Raw genomic sequence first — 23,480 nt, 5'->3', positions numbered from 1 at the left:
TTTAAGACAAGCTAAAAGTGGATTGTAATTTAATGCTTGTAAATGATGTTTCATATACAAGGATACCAAACAAAATAGAAAGTAGGGTGATAATGTTGAAAGGGATAATATTGGTCAAGACACACTATAAACTGCTTCATTGAATGGCAACTCCTTTGTACAATTACTTAAAGATAATAAAAATATTAAAGAAACGGTAGGATTTATACCATATTTCAAAATACTATTGTTTCACCTTGTTGCATGTATTTGAAATCCTGTTCTTGTTTCCAGGAGCTTCATAATATTTATGATTAGGAATAGGAAGGGGGAATGTCTTATTACTGGCAACTTTTCTTTAAAGCATCTGAGCTTCTGGCTGCTATACTTTTAGCGCAGTTTTCCTGAATAGTGTACGCAACTTAATATTCTTTACTTAAACACAAGTCTGAAAAGTGCCTCTTTACCTTCAGTCTTCATTTCAGGGTGCATTTTATGTGCAAAGAAAGTCTTAGCAAAAAAACCCAGCAAACTATTGCTAAACATATGTTTCTGAAACAGACCTAAAGATATAGATAGTTCTAAATTTCTATTAGAAATATTTTATAGGATTTGCTGTTATATATTTCATTTAATGAACTATCCTGCTGCAAGAGTAATTATTTGACTAGGAACTATTAAGAAATCCACAATCAGGACAAAGGCAGAAATGTCCATACTCATTGAATTCTTCATCTTAACACAATTTAATAACATTTTTGCCTCCCTAAGAGCCTTAAAGTACAGTTAAGTGCAATTTGGTTTTATGTTGTTTTATTTTTACTTTTCTGTCTTTTGGCCTTATCTCTTCTTCCTCCTCCAAATAAAAATTGGATTGCTGTGAAAATGCATATGGGATAAATAGAGTAAATAGGGCAATCTAGGTGGAAGATCTAAAGGTTTCACACACACACCCCACCCTACCACCAAAGGATCATGTGGTAGAGGTTTCATTCCAAGGGTACAGTTACTAATTGGGCCGTGGCATTGGGCCTTGAAGAAGTAAGACCCTGTGGGAGCTCATTTGGTCATCAGAAACACCTAGGAAGGGAATACTGATCTCCTGGAGTAAGTTCTCAAGAGGAGTAGGTATTATAAAAGCCAGATCCTGATTCCAGAGTCTCTCTTGAGCTTCCTGCCTTGCCATGTGATTTCTGTCTCCTGCATATATCAGTCCTCACAACAACCACTATGCTGATTGGAGTTTAAACTTATAAAACTGTGCAATAAATAGACCTTGTTTGTTTGTCAGTAACCCCCCTTTAGTTATCGTGCTACAGCTACAAAAAATGATTGGTAAGTGTATAAGTATTTACTGCAGAATATTTTAAATTATGCTGTTTGTAAATTGTGAGTAAAATCTCATAGGTAAATATCCAATGAAGGATGAGATTACAAGATCTTTCACTTATTCTTTAAGTTTATTAAATTACATTAGTAGAGAAAAGCAACATGAAATCCTCCTTGCCTCTACCTCCTGAGTGCTGAAATTACAGGCATGTACCACTACATCTAAAATTATTTTTTCAAAAGCTGTATCTATCTTCACAAATGAGGTCACTAGACTATTAGTGACTTACAAATTCTTCATCTTGAAATTCATGTTAGACTGTGCTTAAGAAATTGATTAAAAATCCACTTATAAGATGATGATTACATCATTACAATAATGTATTGTTTGAATACATTGTGGTATAAATCAATGATGGCATACTGTGGAGAAAAATCCACTAATTTTTTAAAAAGGTTCTTCAAACATTTTTATTCTGGCCTGGAAATTAAACTTATAAATATATACGTTTATCTATATGTATGTATATTTGTATATGTGTGTATGTATGTTACTTCTGAATTAGGAACTTATACTTTTCTATTTTGCCTAAGGAAAAATTCTTAACTAAATTACTATTGTAAGAAAGAAAAAAAACAGAAGGAAAAAATAACTTGCTATTTTTCTACTAGCATAAAGCAAGGAAAACTTGATATCTTTACATGTTTTTTTTTTAGCAAACTGTTCCTATAAAGAATGTACTTGATGTGTAAAAACAAATAGTATCATTCATCCTTCTGAAGGTATTTTTGTGGGTGCTGCTAGTGGCTTTTGAAAGGGAAGTTAAGATGTTTTCATGCTATTGGGCCCAAGGCATTTCATACTTGGAAAGAGCCTATCTTTAATCTCTAATTGCATTTAAATTTCTGTGTCTGACTCATGCAGAAAGGAAGTTTCAAAGCAGACAAAAGGAAAATCCTCTAAATAACCATTGGTATAATTCAGATAGTATGACACCTGTATGCCAACATTCCTGCATGTCATATAGAAGAATGCAGGATTCAAGGATGGGCCAGATAAATAGTAAAAATGTTATTTATTATGGATCTTTCTGTAAGTATATTTAAGTGAGTTGTAGGCAGTCTTCTTAATAGATCTCTGAGAGGGATAAAGAGGTCAGATGATTACTGTGATTTTTTTTCAGCCAGCTAACATTTCTCAAATACTTCATGAATTTCATGTTTTTAGTTATAGCTTCTACTCTTTAGAAGACATTTGTTGAAGAAAAATAAAATAGCAATGAAAGTAAGATTAGAAAAAATAGAATTACTCTATGGGCTCCAGTCTTCTAGTTTTCCTCCTGGACTATTGCATGTAACTTGTAATTCATTCTTTCATGTGTGTACACTTAAGCATACATTCACCTATCCTCTATCCTAGTGATGTATTTATTCTACCTGTGTCTCCTTAGGGTTTCACAATATATAATGTTCTCTTTATCTCTGTCTTTTGCAGGCAAAATGTCAAGTGATCGAGCTTTGAGGAAGCAGCAACAATTAAACAACCTTGTTTATGTGGTGATGAATCAGGCTAAACCTGGTGACAGAATTGTGGATTTCTGCAGTGGCGGGGTATTATATATCTACTTTTATCTTTTTTAGCCTTTCCAAAACTAGATGACTTTTCTATATTACATTCAAGGTCATGTTTTTATTTGGTAAGATTATTGCCAGGAAATGACATAATCCATGGGGACCTAAACTAAATTGGATTCTTTTACTATTTCAGGGCCATGTTGGAATTGTTCTTGCTCATATGCTGCCATCATGCCAGGTAAAGCTGAATAGTAGATACAAGGAAATATTTTAGCTAAACAGGTCTCTCTCAGCTACCCTACTCAGCCTACTCTTCCTCCTTGAGCTCCTAATCTTTTACTCACCCAAGTCAAATAATGAGACACAGGCATTTTCTTTTTCCTTGCAAGTAGCTTGTCAGATTTATCATTTTGGGAGGTGGGGGGGGGGCGGTAGGGAAGGGTGTGAAATAGGACCACAATGCAATTGCCGATTTTTTAAAGATATAAAGATACATATTTTAATATACAAAATATACGTCACATAAATTGTGTATATGACATGTAAATTATGTATGTATATGTTTAATTTTTAGAAGAAATAACTATCCCATTGTAGGACTTGAACTCAGGGGCTGTCCCTGAGCTCTTTTTGTTCAAGGCTAGTGCTCTACTACTTTAAGCCACAGCTCCACTTCTGGTTTTCTGATGGTTAATTAGAGATAACAGTCTCATGGACTTTTTTGCCTAGGCTGGCTTTGAACTGCAATCCTCAGATGTCAGCCTCTGAGTAACTTGTATTACAGGCATGAGCCATAGGCACCCAACTCAGAAGCACTTTTTAATTTGCCTTTTGTTTGTTTATTTGCTTGTTTGTGTTTTTGTACCAGGTACAGGGGCTTGAACTCAGGACCTTATATTCTTATTTCTGGCCAGTCCTGGGGCTTGAACTCAGGGCCTGAGCACAATGTGGTGCTGAGGAATCGAATGCAGGGCTTCTTGTGTGCAAAGCAAGTACTTTACCACTAGGCCATATTCCTAGCCCCAAATAAAATACTTTTAAACTAATTTTCAAGATAATTTTAAGTAGAAATGCTAACTTCTAAAAGTTGGTAGACATGATCTTTTAGCATCCTTTTGATCTACTACATAAAATTTTGAATAATAAGACAATTTTTAAATTAAAAAAACAACAACTCTAGCATATTAACCTATCAAAAGATTTTCTTTCTTTGCCATCCCAGTCATTGTCCACATGGACAATTGATGTTCCAAACTCTAAAAATGCAAATTAAATTTTAGTTTCATGATATCATTCAATACTATATGGTAAATGTTTTTCTATTGCTAGTAGTTTTACACATCATATTTTAGTAACTACACATTTAATGTGAGTATACTATAGTTTATTCAATCATTGCTATTTTCTGTTTATGCTGTTTTTATTTTTCTGCCATCTTAAATCAGTTGCTCACAGTGATCATCTTTAAACATAAAGTCTTTGGTGGGAAAAACCATCTCTTTCTCTTTTTTTATAAATAAATGCATGTGAATTGTGTAGATGGTATGCACTAACTACAACAAATAGTTTCTGAAATAAATGAGAATAATAAGATAAACAGGTTTGATTGGTATATGACAAAATTCTTCTATGAACACAAGCATGAGGATAAAATAACAAGCAGGAATGATACTGTTGAGAATGTTTTCATTCTGCCCACCATTACTGCTCAGGGATTTTGTTGTGCTTTACCCACCCCAATCCACACTAATCATTGCAACTGATGGAACCAGCGTATGGGGGGTAGGCGAAGTTCCCTGAGTTCAAACACCAATACGGCTTAAAAAAAAAAAAAAAAGCATAATCTTACTCCTACCTTCTCCTACCTTGTTCTTACACAGTTTATTCTTCACCTCCCCCTCACCACCATCACACATACTCTGTTCAGCTGTACTAGTTTAATTAGTTCTTTAGATACACCAAACTCTTCCTCACCTCAGGTCTTCTATATGTATTTTCCCTTACTGAACATGCCTCGGTTTCCTATCCACTTGGTTTAGTTTGCAAGCCCCAGTTAAATCCATTTCCTAATGAATACCTTCCTTAGTCATCAAGTCTGGGTGCTCCCTCCCCCCAAACTGTCTTCTACTAAGTACTTAAACACTTTGGTATTATTGCTTCTTTCAATTACATCACTGTACCATGTGCTTGAAGAACAGTTCAAGGCCTTGGTTTTTTTGTACCAGTTAATCTGGTATATTTCCTGATACAGGCTAGAAAACACTGTAATATGTTCAGCATTATTAAGTCTATGATATATATATGTTTTGTCCTAACACTTGAATTATTACTATTTCCAACTGGGTAAAATCTAGGTTACATTAATAGAAAACAAGGAATTATCATTAGTTCGTGCCAAGAAGAGAAGTGATGAACTAGGTTTAAGCAACATTTGGTTCATTCAAGCAAATATGGAATATTTTACAGGAGTGTTTAATATTGGGGTAAGTAACCAAATTATTTAAATTTACTTAATTAGCTACTTAAGAAAAAATAGATAACTTAGAATAAACAAGGCAGATAGTGTTATATTCTTTCCTAAACAAGAAAATCTATAACTTTCTATAGTTACATATAGAGTATCAAATTGATTACTATTATTTCATTCATGACACTTCATGAATAAGGTTCTTCCACTAAGTTAGAATTTATTCTTTTACTAGAAAATCTCTAATGTTGAAAACAGTGTTGGGCATATAGAAAGTACTTCAAAAGTTATTGAGTCAGTGAATGAATTCAAATAATGATGACTTACCTTGGTTTATTCTGTAATTTTTTTAAAAAAACAAAACAATTTTGCCACACTACAAGGTGATAAATAGTATCTTAATATAGTTTAGCATTTTTTAAAATTTTGTGTAATCTTGGCCAACTTTTAAGGATTATTTACATGTTTTAGTTTATAAACTGTTCCAGATCCCTTGCCTATTTTACTGCTAGATTATTGAGCTTTTCCTTTCTTTTTAGAAGCATATTACACATTAGAGCTATTAACTCTCCATATATGCTATTAATTTTAAATCATTTTTGTCAATTATCTTTTTACTTGGGGAGTTTATAAACTGTGCCATGCATATATTTTCTTTTATTATTTTTTTCAACTTATTAGCCTTATCTCTTAATGTTGATATGACTTTAGGATCTTTAGGAATTATTTATAACTCTGCTAGACTACCCATGTTTTATTGTTTACATTTTAAATCTCTAATTCATTTGACATTTTCTGTATGTGGTGAGAAGAAAATAATTTTTGTTTTTCACATAGCTATCAGGTTAAACTAACATCACTTACTAAAAAACTTTCCTAGTATGAAATATCACTGTTTGGATATGCTAATTACCATATTCAAGTAGTTCTATTGGTCTGCATCCTATTATAATTTGTTATATCTGCTATGCATTTGATGACTGGAAGTTAGGATTCTATGGTACAGTTAAATCTGAGACTTCAAATCCATTTTATAAGTAGCTTAGTTCGTTTAAATAGGGAAAGAAACTCAGTCTTTTGCATGTATCAGAAGAAATGTGAATTCAAGTAAAGACTTACTGAAATAGAACTGTCTCAACTTTTCTTTGTTCATAACCTCAATAAGGGTTTATTTTATCTTATGGAGAAGCCCCTGTGCTGATGTACTTAATACATGGGATCATGCTTTGAAGTTCTGCTTCTCACCAGCTGTTTAGTTGCAAACAAGTTCTTAATTTCTGCAAGCCTTGGCTTCCTCACTTCTAATAAAGAGATATAATACATTCTTTTGGGGCTGATGTGAGCATGCCATTACCCAGCACAGTTATGCACATAAAAGGGCACCCTGTGACCTAAAGGGGAAAATGCATCCTTAACTCTTGCCATGAGATTTTCTCCAGCTATTCATGAAAATAAGAACCTGATGTTTAAACAGCAAAGTTGATAAAAACAAGAGTCAGATGAGGAATCAAAGTTCTTTACTTCCATCACCTGCTAGTTGTTACTGTTCACCTTTAATGGCAGCCTTTCTAGGTTCTTTTTTAGCATGAAATAGGAAAGGTAGATTGACAGCCACCATCAAGACTGTTGGTTGTACATGTGGGGAAAGGAGATCCTGGGGCTTAAACTCAGAGCCTGTGTACTATATCTGAACTTTTTTGTTCAACTAGTGCCCTACCAGTTGAGCCAGTCTAATTATTAGCTTTTTTTGGTTAATTGGAGATAAGAATCTCAGAGACTTTCCTGCCTGGCCTGGCTTCAAACCGTTATCCTCAGATCTCAGATTCCTAAGTAGGTAAGATAACAGGCATGAGCCATGTGCATGTAAATCTATGAGGAGGGGAAAATTTAGGGGGGTTGAGAGATGAGATCTTATTTTTAACTTCAGTTCAAAAGGAAAATCTAGCTATAATACTTTATATCCCAAACTTTCCAGAAACCTCTCCTCTTTATCGTCAGAGCTTCTCCCTACCCTGAAGTTGATGAGATATACCCCTCAAAAGGAAGTATAATCCAATATAATTTGTATTCTAGATAGAGATATGGATAACGATGTAAATATTTTTCTAGGAGAATTTATCTTTCAGGATGCCCACATGTGATTTTCCTTCATCAAGTCCTATTTTGCCATATATAGCCTAATAATGATCATGGTTGTTTACTCTAGATTATAATTAGCATAAACATATTTAGTGCTTTGTGATATGTACTTTGAAGTAAATTTAAAACTTTTTAGTATTTTTATTTTTATGAACTATTGAGACCCTAGTCATTATTCTGATCATTTCATTCCTTCCTTTTAAAATAAGTCCACTAAAAGCAGTCTATGCAATCTATCACTGTGTTAACAGTTGTTATATTAGGAAAACGTAGAAAGATGCTACATAAATATGACAGATTATACCCATATAGCATCCAGAAAAGTATTTTTAAATACATTTTATTTAATTTCTGCAACAGTATCAGCATTGTTAAGTATAGTTTATAGTTGAGAACACAAATATTCAAAGAACTTTAAGGGGCCCAGGACCTCAACCAACCTAGAGTTCTAGTCTAGGAATTCTCAGAGAAATTCTCATTTCAAGTCTAGTGCTTTTGCCACAGTGCTACAATTAAAGTAAATACATAATCAGTAAAAGTGCTAGTTTAAATATTCAGTTTTCAACATTTATGTTTGTATTACATTTCCCATTGAATGAATCTTAAGCTTTATTTGCAGAGCTGTTGGTTTTTTTTTTTAATCATTCAACCTTAATTTTCTTAATACAAACAACTAAACTACTGGTATGTCCAATTGAGAACTAATTAAACTATTACAAAATGATATTCTGGTAAATTGAAATTCCCTAAGGATTTCAATTTCAATCACTGCTTTTTTTGTTGCTGTTGTTTTGTTTTTGTTATTAAATGTACAAGGGTGGTTCTGTTGGTTCAGAATGTACCTAATGGTAAGGTCTGATTTTACTTTTTAGGTCGCATTACATGCCTGTGGTGTGGCAACAGACATGGTGATTGAGCACTGCATCAAAACACGGGCTTCCTTCATCACTTGCCCTTGCTGTTACGGCTTTATTCAGAACACTTCCAAGTTTAGTTTTCCCAAAAGGTGACAGTATTCTACCTAAGGTGCCAATGTGGAGATAAACCAGTACAGACTTGTTTATGTAAAGTTGTAATATTTCATTTTGAATACATGACTTTGCACAGTGGCAGATATTGTTTATAACTTGTGTCTATGTATTATTTTTCCCCTGGATCCCACTCTTGGCTGAAAGTTGGAAGCACATCTACCCTATGATTTAGCCAACCACAAAGTGTGTCAGCTTCAGCACTTGTCTGTGTTCTTCTAAGTACAATTGGAGCCAACATTTCTAAGAAGCAGTGCAGAAGACTTTGTGTTCAGAACCTGGAAATATACTACATTGGTGCAAATACTGCCTCCTTACTATTTTATTTACTTGTTTGTGTTTCCTCATATATAAAATGAGGTCATAATAGTAACTCAAGTTTTTGTGAGAATTTAACGATATCTATAGTACTTAGAAGTGGCATAGAGTAAGTACCCAATAAATGTGAACTCTTGCTAATAAAAGTAGTATTCTTAGCAGTACTCATTGGTGTTGATGATTAAATTTGAGAGCCATTTTTATAGTCCTTCTAATCTCATTAAGGAGGAGGAGGAGATGGTTAATTCTTTCCACTTCAATCCACTTCAATCCAGTGGATCATCCTCTCATGTTTATGGAATTTTTGTTCTCCAGTTCATAGCTATTTAGAAACATGATGATTATTTTCATTAGGGAATAGCTAAATAAGCTTGTTTTGGAAATTCTGTTCTCTTTATCAGTTGCATTATAACTTACTGGAAACATAAATTTCCATTAGAATTTATACTTAAAGGTTTTTATATAACTTATAGAACATGAATAAGAGCCATATCTTTTTCTTTCATAGTTTTGTCATAACTCACAATTAGTTCAGAGAAAACCCTTTTTTTTTTCCCCCTCTTTTGGTGGTACTGGGGGTTTGAATTCAGGGCCTCATACTTGCCAGGCAAGCATCCCACCACGTAAGCCACTCTTGCACTGGTCATTTTGTTGTTGTTATTGTTGTTGAGATAGGATCTCACTTATACCCAAGCCAACCTAGACCACAATTTTCCTATCTGCACTTCTCAGTGTAGCAGAGATGATACGTGCATACCACCGTGAACAACCAGTAGTTGAGATGAAGTTTTATGAACTTTTTGCTCCAGCTGGCTTTGAACCATGGTCCTATAGTCTCTGTCTCTCAAGAGATAGGATTATAGGCTTGAGCCATTGCATTCAGATTAAAGATTTTTACAAATACTAATTTGACTTGTTCAGTTTATAGTTTAACAAATTTTTAAGATCTCAGTGTAGTAACATTTCCCCACTCACTCTTCCATGGAACCGATGTGCTTAGATGGTTTATTCTTTGGTCTATAAGCCTTAACTCAGTCACCAAAGCCAGAGTCTGACATTCATAAATAAATAACATAGTATTTTTTTAAGTATGTGGAAATATTCATTTTTAAAAAGTAACTGACGCTAATAAAATTAGCATCATCTGAACAAGTACATCATTTTGAAAAACATAATTGAGTGAGGGCTACAGCAAAAATAAACAATAGATCTTATGGAATGTTTGTTTGCCCTTAATAAAGCTCCTGACAGTCTTGGCCTTGGGGGGCATATTTATCATACTTCTTTATTTTCTGGTGTTCTGTCTGTGATTTTCATATGCAAAATACCTAATCAATAGTCCTTATTACTCAATTGCCTCCCTTGCCACTTTTACACGTCCAGACTACTGTCCCCTGCCTTAACATCCCAGGACTTGGTAGCAAGCAAATGGAGACACCCAGAGCCTTAGTCCTAAGCCTGATTCCCTTTCCTTGTCTCTTGCCTCCTAACAGACATGGTGCATCCCTTTGTGTCCCTGCATGGCCTGTCATGCTCTCTTCTTGGGGAACTGTGAAGAACAAAGTGCCTCTTCAATGCCAGTTACCTCCTAACCTGTTGGCCCCACAACACCTGAATAATAATAAGGCTCATAGTGAAACACTGTGTTTCTATGAGGAGAAAAGTCACACTGCTCTGTCTAAACAATCTGTGAAAGACATTCTTTAATGTTAACATACTGATGATGTGCTGTGCTTTTATCTTTTTAAAAAGACATTTTTTTACATTGGTAATATTTTAACTGAAAATGCACAATAGATTTTTTTATAATTTAGTTTATTCAATAATCTTAACATTTAGAATGATAACTAATTCATTTTGCCTTTCTATTTCAGTGAACAGTTTAAGAAAACTTTATCATACAAGGTAAATTTTTAAAGACTTAAGTGTCTTCCTAATATACTATTTGTGTTCTCTTTGTTTTTCTGCCTCAAATTTCTAATGGATTAAGTGATCTGTAGCTGTCGTTAAATCACTCATAAATGTCACAGGTGACAGATATGTGTATGTATCTCCAGGTGAACTCTTTTCACAAGATAGCTGCAGGATCTGAAGTTAGCTTGCCGTAGTAGATGCTAACAGAAGATATGAGTCCTAAGGCAGAAACAAAAGACAGTTTTTTGCTCACAACAATACAGTAGTAGCATGGTGCCATTCTTTCCACACTGACTCCCCAAAGCCTAGTTTTGATGAAGCAGAAGAAATGGGCAGAAGAAATGAGCAGAAGAAATCCTGCCATTTGCTCCAGAGAAAGACTATAATTTTCAAGGCTGCTCACTATATAAATATGCTTGAAAACAAAATCTGGAATAGAGGGGGATTTTTCTATAAATGGACAAGGGTATTGCTGGCCACATAAAAATCCACCACATATTCTTCATAGTTCTTGTCATTGATATTACTATTGCTAAGTTATAAACCCTCAAAATATCAGAAAGTATTAACTTGTTAGGCATTCATAAACAGTTCATAGGCTGCCTGTCCCTGTTTACTAGCCTCTGGTGTGGATTAGGAGTGGTATCTACTTACCGGACGTGAAAACACAAGAGACCCTCAGAGAATTGTCTTCCCAAAATAGTTAGAATATTATATAGTTTTGGGTCATCAACCTGAGCAAAATAGTTCTTTCTGAACCTCACTAGTAAGATCATTCAGTAACAAGGTGTATATATGTGTGTGTGTGTGTGTGTGTGTATGTATATGTATATGTATATATATATATATATCCTAAGAAATAATATTTGAGAAATATATAAACAGTCCTTGATTGGGGGCTGGGAATGTGCCTTAGTGGTAGAGTGCTCACCTTGTACACATGAAGCCCTGGGTTTGATTCCTTAGTACCACATAAACAGAAAAAGCCAGAAGTGGGACTGTGGCTCAAGAGGTAGAGTGCTAGCTTTGAGCAAAAAAGAAGCCAGGGACAGTGCTCAGGCCCTGAGTCCAAGCCCCAGGAATGGCAAAAAATTAAAATTACAAAACACCCATAAAACTAATACTTGATTAGTTAAATGAATTCCAGTGACTCATTACCTGTAATCCTGCTTTGGGGGAGGCTAAAATTGGAAAGCTGACAGTTTGGGGCCAGCTCAGGCATGTAGATGAGACTCCCTTTCAGCCAACAGTTGAGCATGGTAGTGTGCACCTGTAATCCTAGCTATGTGTGAGCCTGAAATTAGGAGGATTGTGACTTTTTACAACCTAACTTCAAGTAGAGAAAACTCACCAGTCATTCTGGTAAAACTCAGCAATAGAAGAGAATTGTACCCTATCTGAGTTGTGATTACCTTTACTTACAGTAAACTTGTTTACAAACACCCTGAAGACATAGGCCATGCAATTTCTTGTCTTCTCTTCAAATCATATAATACTAAACTCTTCTTTTGTCCCTTGGATGATAACAGGCAGTAGAACTTAATGAAAGTTGTTCGTTCAAACCATTTTATTTATTACCCATTGCCTTTAATTTTTATGAGTATAAAATGTTTTTGTAACACATAAAAGTTGAGACAAATATACCCGTTTTACAAACAAAACACATTGCCAAATGATTTTACTTACTGATCAAAAAATGAAGGCTTTGCACTTACGTGACTGAAGCAAAAGGCTCAAAAGTTCATGACTACTCTGGGCTAAATAGTGAGACCTCTCTTAAAGAAAAATTAGTAAGAGGACAACTGCTAAATATGAATTCGACCTGTTTGCCTAGCCAGCAGGTGAAATTATTGCACGATTGGATACTGCCACTGTCAGATTTAACCTAGGAGCTTGCATTCATTTTGCCTTTGCTTAATCCCATTCCTCTGGTTGCTTGCAGATTAAAGAGCAGAGTATAAATCCACTGACTTCCTTTTTGGTTTTTTTTTTTTTTTTTTTTTTTTTTTGGCCAGTCCTGGGCCTTGGACTCAGGGCCTGAGCACTGTCCCTGGCTTCTTCCCGCTCAAGACTAGCACTCTGCCACCTGAGCCACAGCGCCGCTTCTGGCCGTTTTCTGTATATGTGGTGCTGGGGAATCGAAACTAGGGCCTCGTGTATCCGAGGCAGGCACTCTTGCCACTAGGCTATATCCCCAGCCCTCCTTTTTGTTTTTTCATTAAGGCAATCTTAGCTAAAATTATTAAGAGTCCCCCTCCTATTTCCTGAGGTTTTTATGGTTTGTCTTAAAACACAAAGGGATATACCTTTTGCATTGTTTTGGAGTGAGAAACTTCCAAATGCTTAAGGGGACCAGGTAAAGGGGAGAGCTTGGGAGGAGCTAAGGAGTAACCAGACCTATTCTAGGAGACTCATAAAACTACAGAAGCCATAATCAATTATCTGTATGGCTTTCTTATTCTCTTGTAGATGAGAAGCTAGTGTGTCTTCCTAGAACCACGTGCATGAGCTTCAAATAAATACTACAACAAAAACAAGTGAATTTTAGTGTTTTTTTTTAATAATTTTATTGGTAGTAGTATGGTATTGTACAGAGTGGTTACCATTTCAGAAGTGAAGTAATGAGTACATTTCTTTCTTTTTTTATTTTTGCCAGGCCTGGGGCTTGAACTCAGGGCCTGAACACTGTCCCTGGCTTCTTTTTGCTCAAGGCTAGCACTCTACCACTTGAGCCACAGTGCCACTTCTGGCTTTTTCTATTTATGTGGTGCTGAGGAATCGAACCCAGGGCGACTTCTATGCAAGGCAGGCACTCTACCACTAGGCCATATTCCTAGCCCCTGAATTTTATTTTTTTTCATTTTACACATTGTGATCTCAAACACAATCATGTTGTCAGATTCCAGATAACAGCAACTGGGCAGAGGCCCTGAGGATTTTCTTTTCTTTTCTTTTCTTTTCTTTTTGCCAATCCTGGGCCTTGGACTTAAGGCCTGAGCACTGTCCCTGGCTTCTTTTTGCTCAAGACTAGCACTCTGCCACTTGAGCCACAGCGCCACCTCTGGCCGTTTTCTATATATTTGGTGCTGGGGAATCAAACCCAGGGCTTCATGTATACGAGGCAAACACTCTTGCCATTAGGCCGTATTCCCAACCCCCATGAGGATTTTCTGTGTCTGTGTTGTTGATAATTATATCTGAAGAATAGTATCCTTGAAGGAATGAAGTAGTGAATACCACTTGCTCATACTTTTTTCAGAACTGTTCTTTAGTACAGCACTTTTATGAAACTAAGCACTGTTGAACTCTAGAACAAATGGCATAGATTTGTGTTTGTTTTTACAGTTTTGAACCAGAAAATTAAAATGAACCAACATTCTCTTGCATTTTCTTTCAGGAACACATGATTCTATGCAGATTTGCAGATCAGACAGCTGTCCAGCTTCCACCCCAACGAAGACTCGTAGGTATGTGTTTTCACAGAGCAGCTATTGAGTAGATTGTGCACAGTATACCCAGGAACGAGTAGATCAAGTCTGTATGGGAAAAACTGGTCAATTTATCAAGAAGAAACTAAAATTTGTTCTTCCTAAGAAGTTTAATCCATATTGGAAAGGGCTTTTGTAACTATAACAACATTTTATTCCATTTTTGTTAATGTGAATATTTTAAAATACGTCTTCAGTGTTGGTGTACTGAGTAGAGCCTTGTGTTAAATCTTTTTGTGCTGTTGTAAACTGTAGAATCTATTAAAAGCCACAGAAGAATACTAAAGATGGAAAAATCAACTGTGCTTGCCAGAATTGATGCAATAAAAGTATAAAAATGGGTGAAAATATTTTCTTTCTCAGAAAAAACATGTGTATATTATTCATCATAAAATCATTTATTCAATATTTATAATATTAAACATCAGTAAAGTTGGAAGAACACTGAAGCATTTCAAGTTTATGATTTATCAGACTACTTTAGAAAAAAGATCAAATTCAGACAAATAGTAGCAACTGTTATTATATACTTAAACACTGAGTCAAATGCCCTACCTATTCTTTCAATAAATTCTTAACAAAAGTCCTTAAGGGACAGGTCCATTTTAATGACAAGACCACCAAGACAAAGTTTACCTAAGGCTCTTCATCTGGTAGGTGATGGAGCCACATCATGTGCCCAAATTGTTGGACTCAAGATGTGGAACTCTTGTTCATTTTTGCAATACTGCTTCCTAGCACTCAGAAGTCCAATCATTAGAAGTTTAGGTTAACAAATCAGGGCTTTGGATAGATGAATAAAATAAAAACTCATCTTAAAAGTTATTCAGAGAAGGAGCTGAGAATGTGGTTTAGTGGTAGAGTGCTTGCCTCGCACACATGAAGCCCAGGGTTTGATTCCTCAGTACTATATAAAACAGAAAGGGCTGGAATTGGTGCTATGGCTCAAGTAGTAGAGTGCTAGCCTTGAGCAAAAGAAGCTCAGGGACAGTGCCTAGGCCCTGAGTTCAAGCCCCAGAATTGCCAAAAAAAAGTTCAGAGAAGCTCCATATTGGACAATATCACACTTTCTGAATTTCTTCCACTGTATGCTGTATTGCTGTTTTTCTGGCTGAGTACTAGATGAAGTAATTAGCCTGCATTTGAAGAAGATGTTTGAGTAATACTTACTTTTGAATTTTAAAATCAAAGTCATTATAGCTGGTGCTCACATCTGGAGAGACATAAAAAAAAAAAAAAAACAGAGACTGAGGGAGCCAGGAGGATGCCCTCTCATTTTTACACTCTGAGACATAAACATACGGAAGGATCTTGCTCTCTCCTGTCTGAAACCTCTCATTCTCTTTTCTTGTTCCTGCTCTCTCCCATTCCCAGCACTTTTAGTTAGTGAAATGTGCATTTGATGTAATTCCACTAGACTGATGTCTTAGTCTGTTTTATGCTTCTAAAACAGAACACCACAGACTGCATAACATAATTAAGAGAAATTTATTTGACTCAAAATTTTGTAAGATAAATCTTAGATTCAGGGATTCACGTCTGGTGAGGATTTATTCACTGTATCATAACATTGTAGCATAACAGGTATCACATGGGAAAAGAGAGAGCTAGAGACAGATGGAAGGAAATGCTTGTCTGAGAAGGAACCAAACGTCCTTTTTCTGGTACTGGGGCTTAAATTCAGAACCTTGCACTCTCACTTGACTTTTTTTGTTTGTGCCATGCTTCCAGTCCATTTTGCTGGTTAATTGTAAGTATTTTTTTCTGTCAGACCTGGTTCCAAATTGAGATCTTTCTTGTCTAAGCTTCCTGATAAGCTAGTATTAAAGATGTGAGCCATGAGTGCCAAGCAAACTTACTCTTAAAAGGAGCCCACCTGTAATAATAATCTCCTTAAAAAAGCAGCATTGATCCACTGACTCTGCTAATGGATGTATCACCTCTCATTGGGTTCCTTGTCCCTACACAGTTTCATTGAAGATTAAGTTTCCAACATGCTTTTTAGGGGACACAGTTAATCCATCGCAGCTCAGTGAAGTAAACTAGTATGTAAACAGATGTGAGTTATAAGCGCTAAACCCAAGGACAGTAACTGATATAAAAGCTGCTAGATTAAAGAAGGAGAACATTAGGCAAGATTGCTAACTAGAGCAGGGATTGAGTAGAATGTGGTTCATCCAAATCCATCTCTATCTTTGCTGTATACAGGTTATCTCTGTGTCCTGTAAACATTCTTTGGAAGCCCACCAGGTCCCTAAGGTGAACTATGAACAACCAATTAATCCCAGTTGCAATGACACTCAGTAGGTGAAAATATGGCATTCTTCTTCTTACTGAAAAAAAAGAAAAAAACAAAAAACTTGCCTAGGATCAAAGGCAAGGATAAATGGGCTGTAGTGCAAACAGTGTGGATACTGGAAGAATATAGAGTATCCCAATTGTGATAAGGAATGCTTCATTTTAAACTGAAAAGTAGGTGAAGAAAAGATTTACAGCTGCCTTAAGGCAAAGACAGTATTTTAAGGAAAGAAAAAGAATAGCAGTGGAGAAACTTGGTTAATTTCGTATACCTGGAATTCTAGGTATGTTTTTTTATGTCCCAAATTCTAGTTGCCTTGGTTTTTGTTTGGGGGATTTTTTGGTCTTTTGTTATTTTTTTTTCCTTATCACAATGTCTGCTTGCCTTGTTTTTGTTTTTGTTTGCCAGCCCTGGCACTTGAACTCAGGGCCTGAGCACTGTCCCTGGCTTCTTTTTGCTCAAGGCTAGCACTCTGCCACTTGAGCCACAGCGCCACTTCTGGCCGTTTTCTATATATGTGGTGCTGGGGAAACCCAGGGCTTCATGTGTAGGAGGCAAACACTCTTGCCACTAGGCCACATTCCCAACCTTGTTTTTGTTTTTTGGTCTTACAGCTTTTCTTTTTCCCTGACCTGAGAACCAAATTTAGGGCCTTGCACTTGCCAGGCAAGTGCTCTTCCACTGAGCTCAATCCGCAACCCCTTATGTCACAACTTCTAAAAAGTGTAAAACATCACCTTTTAAAAGGGGGTTGGATCTTACCTACTGAGTTCATTCACTTTATACTTTATTGGTGAGGATTCTTTCTCACAGGGGCATTTTCTATTTCATGACTTGTCTTCATTTCTGAAGCAGTTTAACAGTCTAAATTATGGTGTTTAAAATAATGATTAGGCAGTAGAACTAGTGAAGAAAAAAAATGAGATGAAGAAGCTCACATGTAAGTTTACAGTTGAAATTGTTGAATGTAAATAATGGCTTTGAACAGATTAAGCCCCAAATCATTTTCTGTAGCTTCAAATTTTATTTGCCAAGGGAAAATGAATTATCTCCATGTTTGCCAGTCAGCTTCCTTCCTTTGTTTCACAAAGATTACAGAAGAAATATGATATAATTATTTTATAGGGACCCGAGAGCTCTGAACATTAAGATTTTATACTCAGCATTACTTGAAATAATCAGCACACTAGTGAAATTTTTCTATTTTTTATTTCTTCAAAGTCCTGAGAAACTTCACATAAAGAATGTAACATTTCTTTAAAATGGATTTTTATTGACATGTTACTTTAGATATTCAAAAGACAGTTTTTCCCCTACTTTACAGCTAATATAGTTTTCTTTTAATTTCATGTGTGTGTGTGTGTGTGTGTGTGTGTGTGTGTGTGTGAGTATACATGCACATGCAAGTACTGGGCCTTGAACTCAGGGCCTGCACACTGTCCCTTAGTTTTTTCACTAATGGCTGGTGCTCTATCACTTGAGCCATACCTCCACTTCCAGGTTTTTGCTGGAGATAAGAGTCTCATAGACTTTCCTGCCCAGGCCAGCTTCAAATCGTGATCCTCCCATCTCAGCTTTCTTGGTAGCTAGGATTACAGATGTGCACCATCACACTGGCTTTCTAATGTAATTTTACAGGAATGCAGAGCAAACATCTTTCAGTGGGTTTTCAGCCAAGGAAGAAAATTGAATCGGTAGTTTTTACGTTGATTGGTAAATACATTTGAAGCTATTAGCATTCTTTAAATTATTAGCAGATAAACATTCAAAGTGTTGTCTCCTGTCTTACTTTACACATTGATCAAAAATTGAAAGACACTCAACAGGACTTAAGGGTAAGCAGTATTCTGTGTAGATTTGTAAATTTTGTTCTAAAGAAAGACAAACTGAAATGGCACTGCTAGTAGAAGAGTCTTATGATACCCTTTGACTGTTTTTCAGGAAAACAATGCATGTGCCTGGTGGATCTGGACCGAGCAAGAGCTGCAGAAGAACATGGCTACTCTGTTCAAGTGATATCCATGGAGCCAGAGAGCTGCTCTCCCAAAAATAACATGATTGTGGGAGTCCCCATTTAGAAGGAGATGTTTATTTTTGGTGTTTTGCGGTTAGCTTTGTGCTAGAAGTCCAGGAGCATCCTTGGAGGTGCTTGGTATAAGTAGAAAACAGCATTAGCCATCCTGAGCCTATTGTGCTCATTAGGAAGGTAACAGGAACATCTCAGAAGAAAGGCTGCCCTCAAAGCATCATAAATGCTCTTAGAATGTATGATTAAGAATCATTAGTTTTCACAGTGTGAATCCTCTAAAGTTTTAGCTGCCAAAAGAATAATACCAATGAAGGGTCTATCACTGGAATAACAACTTCCTTCTTAGTTCACAGGCTTTTCTGATCTTGCCAGTATGATAGCCAATTCCAAACAATGTATTTGCTGTCTTTTTTTTTATTATCCTTTAGATATTCATATCTGGATATTGAAACTAAAGTCAATGAGGGATTGTATTTTTTACATTTGTACTTTTCTATGTATTTTTTAAAGTCTAGAAATATAATTACACTGTGGTTATTTTTAAGCTGGGGTTAGTTGAACTTGTATACCATTTAGTATACTTCTTTAGTGTCAAATGAGATCAACACTGGTTGAAACATTTTCTGTAAAGAGATTACAAAAAAGTTTCGTAGAAGACCATGCATTTTGGACATAAATTCTAACTAAATAGTAAATACAACTATTACTTAATTCAAGGATATAAATAATAATTTGGAATCTAAAATGTTCAAGACCCTGACTTGGATTTTTCTGAAAATACAAAGAAAAATTGCAAGAGATGGTGCTTTATTTACAGAACGAAATCATCTGAAAGATTGATGGATTAGATATGTGCTTTTTGTCATAATGAACGGTCTTATTTGTATTTTTTTAATCTCATTGAGCATAAATCGTGGGTGTGAGTACTGCAGACCAGGGACGCTTATTTGAACAGTTCTCTCTGCTTAGGTTCTCATTTTTCCATCAGCCAACATTTTCAGATGCACTTAGCACATCCTTTTGCATGTGCTGCTACTGATTTAACGTTACATATCCTACATTATTCCACTAAATTTATTTCATTACTCATTGTGGTTTAAAAGAATAATTTTATAGGGCAATATTCATGAGGAGGGATGGGGTTTGTAATTTTATTTTCTGGGATAGAATTTAAGAAAACAAAATTGAGCCATTGTTTAGTCATTAGTGCCCATACATACATGTTCTTTTGTCCTGGAATTTCCTTCTTAGATGAAGATATAATTTATATATAACAAGGTTTTGAGTGTTCCATTTGAAATGTTTTGGTAATTGTTGATACCTACACAAACCCATTCAGATATCTGATGAATATTTTCATCTATCAATATCTGATATTTCCATCAGATATTGTCAGATATAATATTTTTCCAAGGATTACTTAACTCAGTTTCATAATGAATGTTTTAATTTTATGAAACTTAATTTACCTTTTTTATGGTTGATACTGTCTATGTTCTTTCTAATAAATCTTTACTTGCCTGTGTTAGTCATTTTCCATCATGGTGAGAAAATACCTGAGAAACACAACTTAAAGGAGATAAGACTTAGATTGGCTCATGGCTCCAGTCCAGAGTTTGTTTGTGTTGTTTTGGGGGCCTGTAGTGAGGAAGTACATCTTCATAACAGGGCATAGTAGAGTAATACAACCCAGCTCTCCATAGCCAGGAGTCAGAGAAACAGGAAAGGTAGGGGGACAAGATAGTTCTTCAAGACACACTCCCAATGCCTTCTTACTTTAAGTAGGCTCCACCTCCTAAGAGATCCACCACCTCCCCATAAAGCCATCAAATTGAAATGGATTGGTCTGTTAATTATATCAGAACTCTCATGATCCAGTCACTTCTCAAAAACCCATCAACCAAGCTTTTAACACATGAACCTTTAGAGGGACATTTCATATCCAGGCCATAAGACTGTGAAGATTTCTCCTATGTTTTCTTTTTTGTTTTTTTTAACTTCAAGAAGTTTTAGTTCCCATTCAACAAAGCAGTCTATGAATACAGTGCATCTTGATCATTGTCACCCCTTTCATTGTTCTCTCATTCCTCTCAACCCCACCTTCCCCTCAATTTCCTCAATTTTATAGGATATAATTATATAATTTTATAGGATATGCATCTATAACTGCATTCTCCTCCCTACTCTGTACCAGAACCACACACACTAAACAATAGTAATTTTATTACCATGCTAAATTAAGTATGCTAGTTATAGATTGTTATATAAAATACAAATTTTGCATTGTTTTGGCAACTGGAAAGATTTTTTATGTTTGGTTATCATGTAAATTGTTGACTTGAGATACAGAAAATGTGTGAACCCCCCCTGAAGCCATATCCAGTCTTTTCTGTATCTCTACATTTTCCTGGAAGAGGGACTGTCATTTAGGTTTTTCCAAAGGATCTATGACCCAAAATAACATCAAGTATGACTAATCTAAAGTAAGCAAAACATTTGTGCTAGTCAGCTTTCTGTTACTATAACCAATGCCTGAGATAATCTACAAAGGTTTGTTTTGGCTTCTAGTTTTAGGTTATGATGATCATTCCCCTCACCCCTCTCCTGCTTTGGGCTTTTGGCAGCACTGCCATGTCAGGAGGCGGAGTCCAATCATTCACCTCATGACCTGTACAGAAAAGAAGAGATGAGGGGCTCAGATCCCCTTCAAGGACACACAATAACACCAGTCTACTGATTCGCCACTCCAGTGCCAAGCTGGTGAACCTTTAGCATGTGGAATGTTAAGGAGCCTTCCAGACCTAAACTTTAGCAACATTGTAACAGAATGCAATGTTCTCCAGTTTGTTTGTTTTTTCAAGGCAGATATTAAGATACTTTCCAGTATTTGTAATTAAAGAGTCATCATTTGCTTTGGTAGGACTGTTTTCATAGCATTATTTTTTTTAAGGCCAGGTCATTTGTATTTGTTTTTGTTTTTGTTTGCTTTTAGGACAAGTTTTCTGATTTTAATAGTAACAATAGGTAGTCTAGTAAAGAAACATTCAGCAACAAGTATATTCATTGGATGAGTCATCTAAAAAGTCCTTGAGTTTCCACAGAATGAGTCAGACACTGGCATTTTCTGTCCCTTTCCAGAAGCCTTTTTTTTTCCCAGCCAAAGTAAAGTATCAGCAGGGTACTGGTGGCTCATGCCTGTTATCCTAACTACTCAGGAGGCTGAGATCTGAAGATTGTGATTCAAACCACAAATCAAAAGTGGCGCTTGGCTCAAGTGGTAGACAGCTAACCTTAAGCCGAAGAGCTCAGGGACAGTGACCCAGGCCCAGAGTTTTAAGCCCCATGACTTAAAAAAAAAAAGAACTTGATGGATATGCAAGGAAATTCACCATAGGAGTAAAATTGTTGACTGATGGTCTAAACTATGATTTATATGTGCAAACAACGAGGAATTTATAGGATAGTAATAACATTTTATACAGAAGTTCACTGAAAATTTATAGACAATCATCTTCTATGCAAACCTACTTATTCACAATGGATATTTCACAAATCATCTCACAACTTATTTTGAGCTTCATGGCACTAAAAATACATAAATGCATTCGTAGGTACATAGCAGCTGCTCTTTATAATTGTTGGAGTTCAGTGCCGCTGCAATTTAGAGTGATGACAGTGATATTCTTTGAGTAGGCTTTCAAGTGACTACTTGCAGATATGTTCATTGATGAATTACTATTAGCCAGTTGCTTAGGTAAGTAACTACTAATTTCAAAATGACACATTCATTTCCAAAATATCCTGATATATTAAAGTCAATCTAATTTTTAAATACCCTGATATATTAAAGTCAACCTGATGTTTTAAAGACATCCATAACAAGACACTTAACCTTCTCTCCTAGTAATTCTTTTGTGTATTTTTATTTAAGTGTATTTCAGCCAGATTCCTCATGCTACATTTTAAATACATCACAGGTACTAATGCTGTTGGAAAGGGGCAACAGCTATGAAGTAACTTTCCTTTAAATTAAGTAGTACTTCTTTATTAGTTTTATCTAGGCATTGTTAGCTACTCATAGGTACTTGAGAAGCTAATGGGAAGATCTTAGTTCATAGCCAGACTTGGGAGAAAAGTTTGCAAGACCCTTTACCAATAAGTAGATGGGTAGAGGGACACATGACTGACAAACTACAAAGGAGATTGAGAACATGAGAATTGTAGTTCCAGGCCAGCCTGAACAGGTAAGTCCTGAAGACTCCATCATCTCAATGGAGAGAAGTCAAATGGCAATGGTATGCACCTATGATTCCAACAAGTACTAGGTTCAAACACCATTACCACTCCCCCACCCCCCAAAAAGTACTGCTTTAAACAAAATGGTTTCCTTTATTATTGTTTGAACAGTACTGTGAGAATTATTGTCAAATTGAATGCTCGTGATTTTACATTGAGGTTCTTAGTTTCCTTTTCCAGTATTTCCAAGGCACCTTTCTATTCCTAGGATAATTTCTACCTTCTCCCTAGCCATCAATATTAGATGTTATTACTGAACTCACATTGTTACTCAAGAGTAACAATAATGAATGTTTACTCCTATAATTATCTACTGCTTTGTGAGGCTTGCTATCTAGCAGAAAGAGACCTAATTCTTCCTAAGAATAGTCTTGGCTTTTCTTGTCTATTTGCTCCTCTATCTAAAATTAGGACCTGCTTGTCATGTTCTATGGAAAAGTCTTTATAGAGAATATTATTGGAGTGGCACTGAATTTAGAGATTACTTGTGGGGGAAAAGTGACTTCCTAATATAGCCTTCTTATCTCTAAACATTGTTTATATTCAATTCAGTTTTATCACACATATATTCCTAAATTTTGCAAATGTCTTTTCTTATATCCCTTGAGATTAACATCTG

General features: G+C 35.7%; 1 protein-coding gene across 3 annotated transcripts in view; it reads left to right on the top strand.

Annotated features, from left to right (window-relative positions):
- The window catches only part of Gstcd (glutathione S-transferase C-terminal domain containing), a 66,285-nt gene extending 45,639 nt beyond the window's left edge, over positions 1-20,646 (top strand). For 2 of the 3 annotated variants that reach the window (XM_048333434.1, XM_048333432.1), the window contains 7 exons: positions 2,804-2,919; positions 3,077-3,121; positions 5,238-5,366; positions 8,362-8,495; positions 10,710-10,740; positions 14,147-14,216; positions 18,478-20,646. In XM_048333434.1, coding sequence (XP_048189391.1) covers positions 2,804-2,919; positions 3,077-3,121; positions 5,238-5,366; positions 8,362-8,495; positions 10,710-10,740; positions 14,147-14,216; positions 18,478-18,614 — 662 coding nt within the window. In that variant the 3' untranslated portion in view covers positions 18,615-20,646. Of the gene's footprint in view, positions 1-2,803; positions 2,920-3,076; positions 3,122-5,237; positions 5,367-8,361; positions 8,496-10,709; positions 10,741-14,146; positions 14,249-14,278; positions 15,068-18,477 lie in introns of those variants that run through there. The other variant, XM_048333433.1, reaches the window with a different exon arrangement.
- Positions 20,647-23,480: the final 2,834 nt, after the last annotated feature.

Source organism: Perognathus longimembris, chromosome 24 (assembly GCF_023159225.1).
Source record: "Perognathus longimembris pacificus isolate PPM17 chromosome 24, ASM2315922v1, whole genome shotgun sequence".
In the NCBI taxonomy this organism is placed as follows: domain Eukaryota; kingdom Metazoa; phylum Chordata; class Mammalia; order Rodentia; family Heteromyidae; genus Perognathus; species Perognathus longimembris.
Note: the sequence above shows the minus strand (reverse complement) of the source record. Positions and strands in the feature narration are given on the sequence as shown.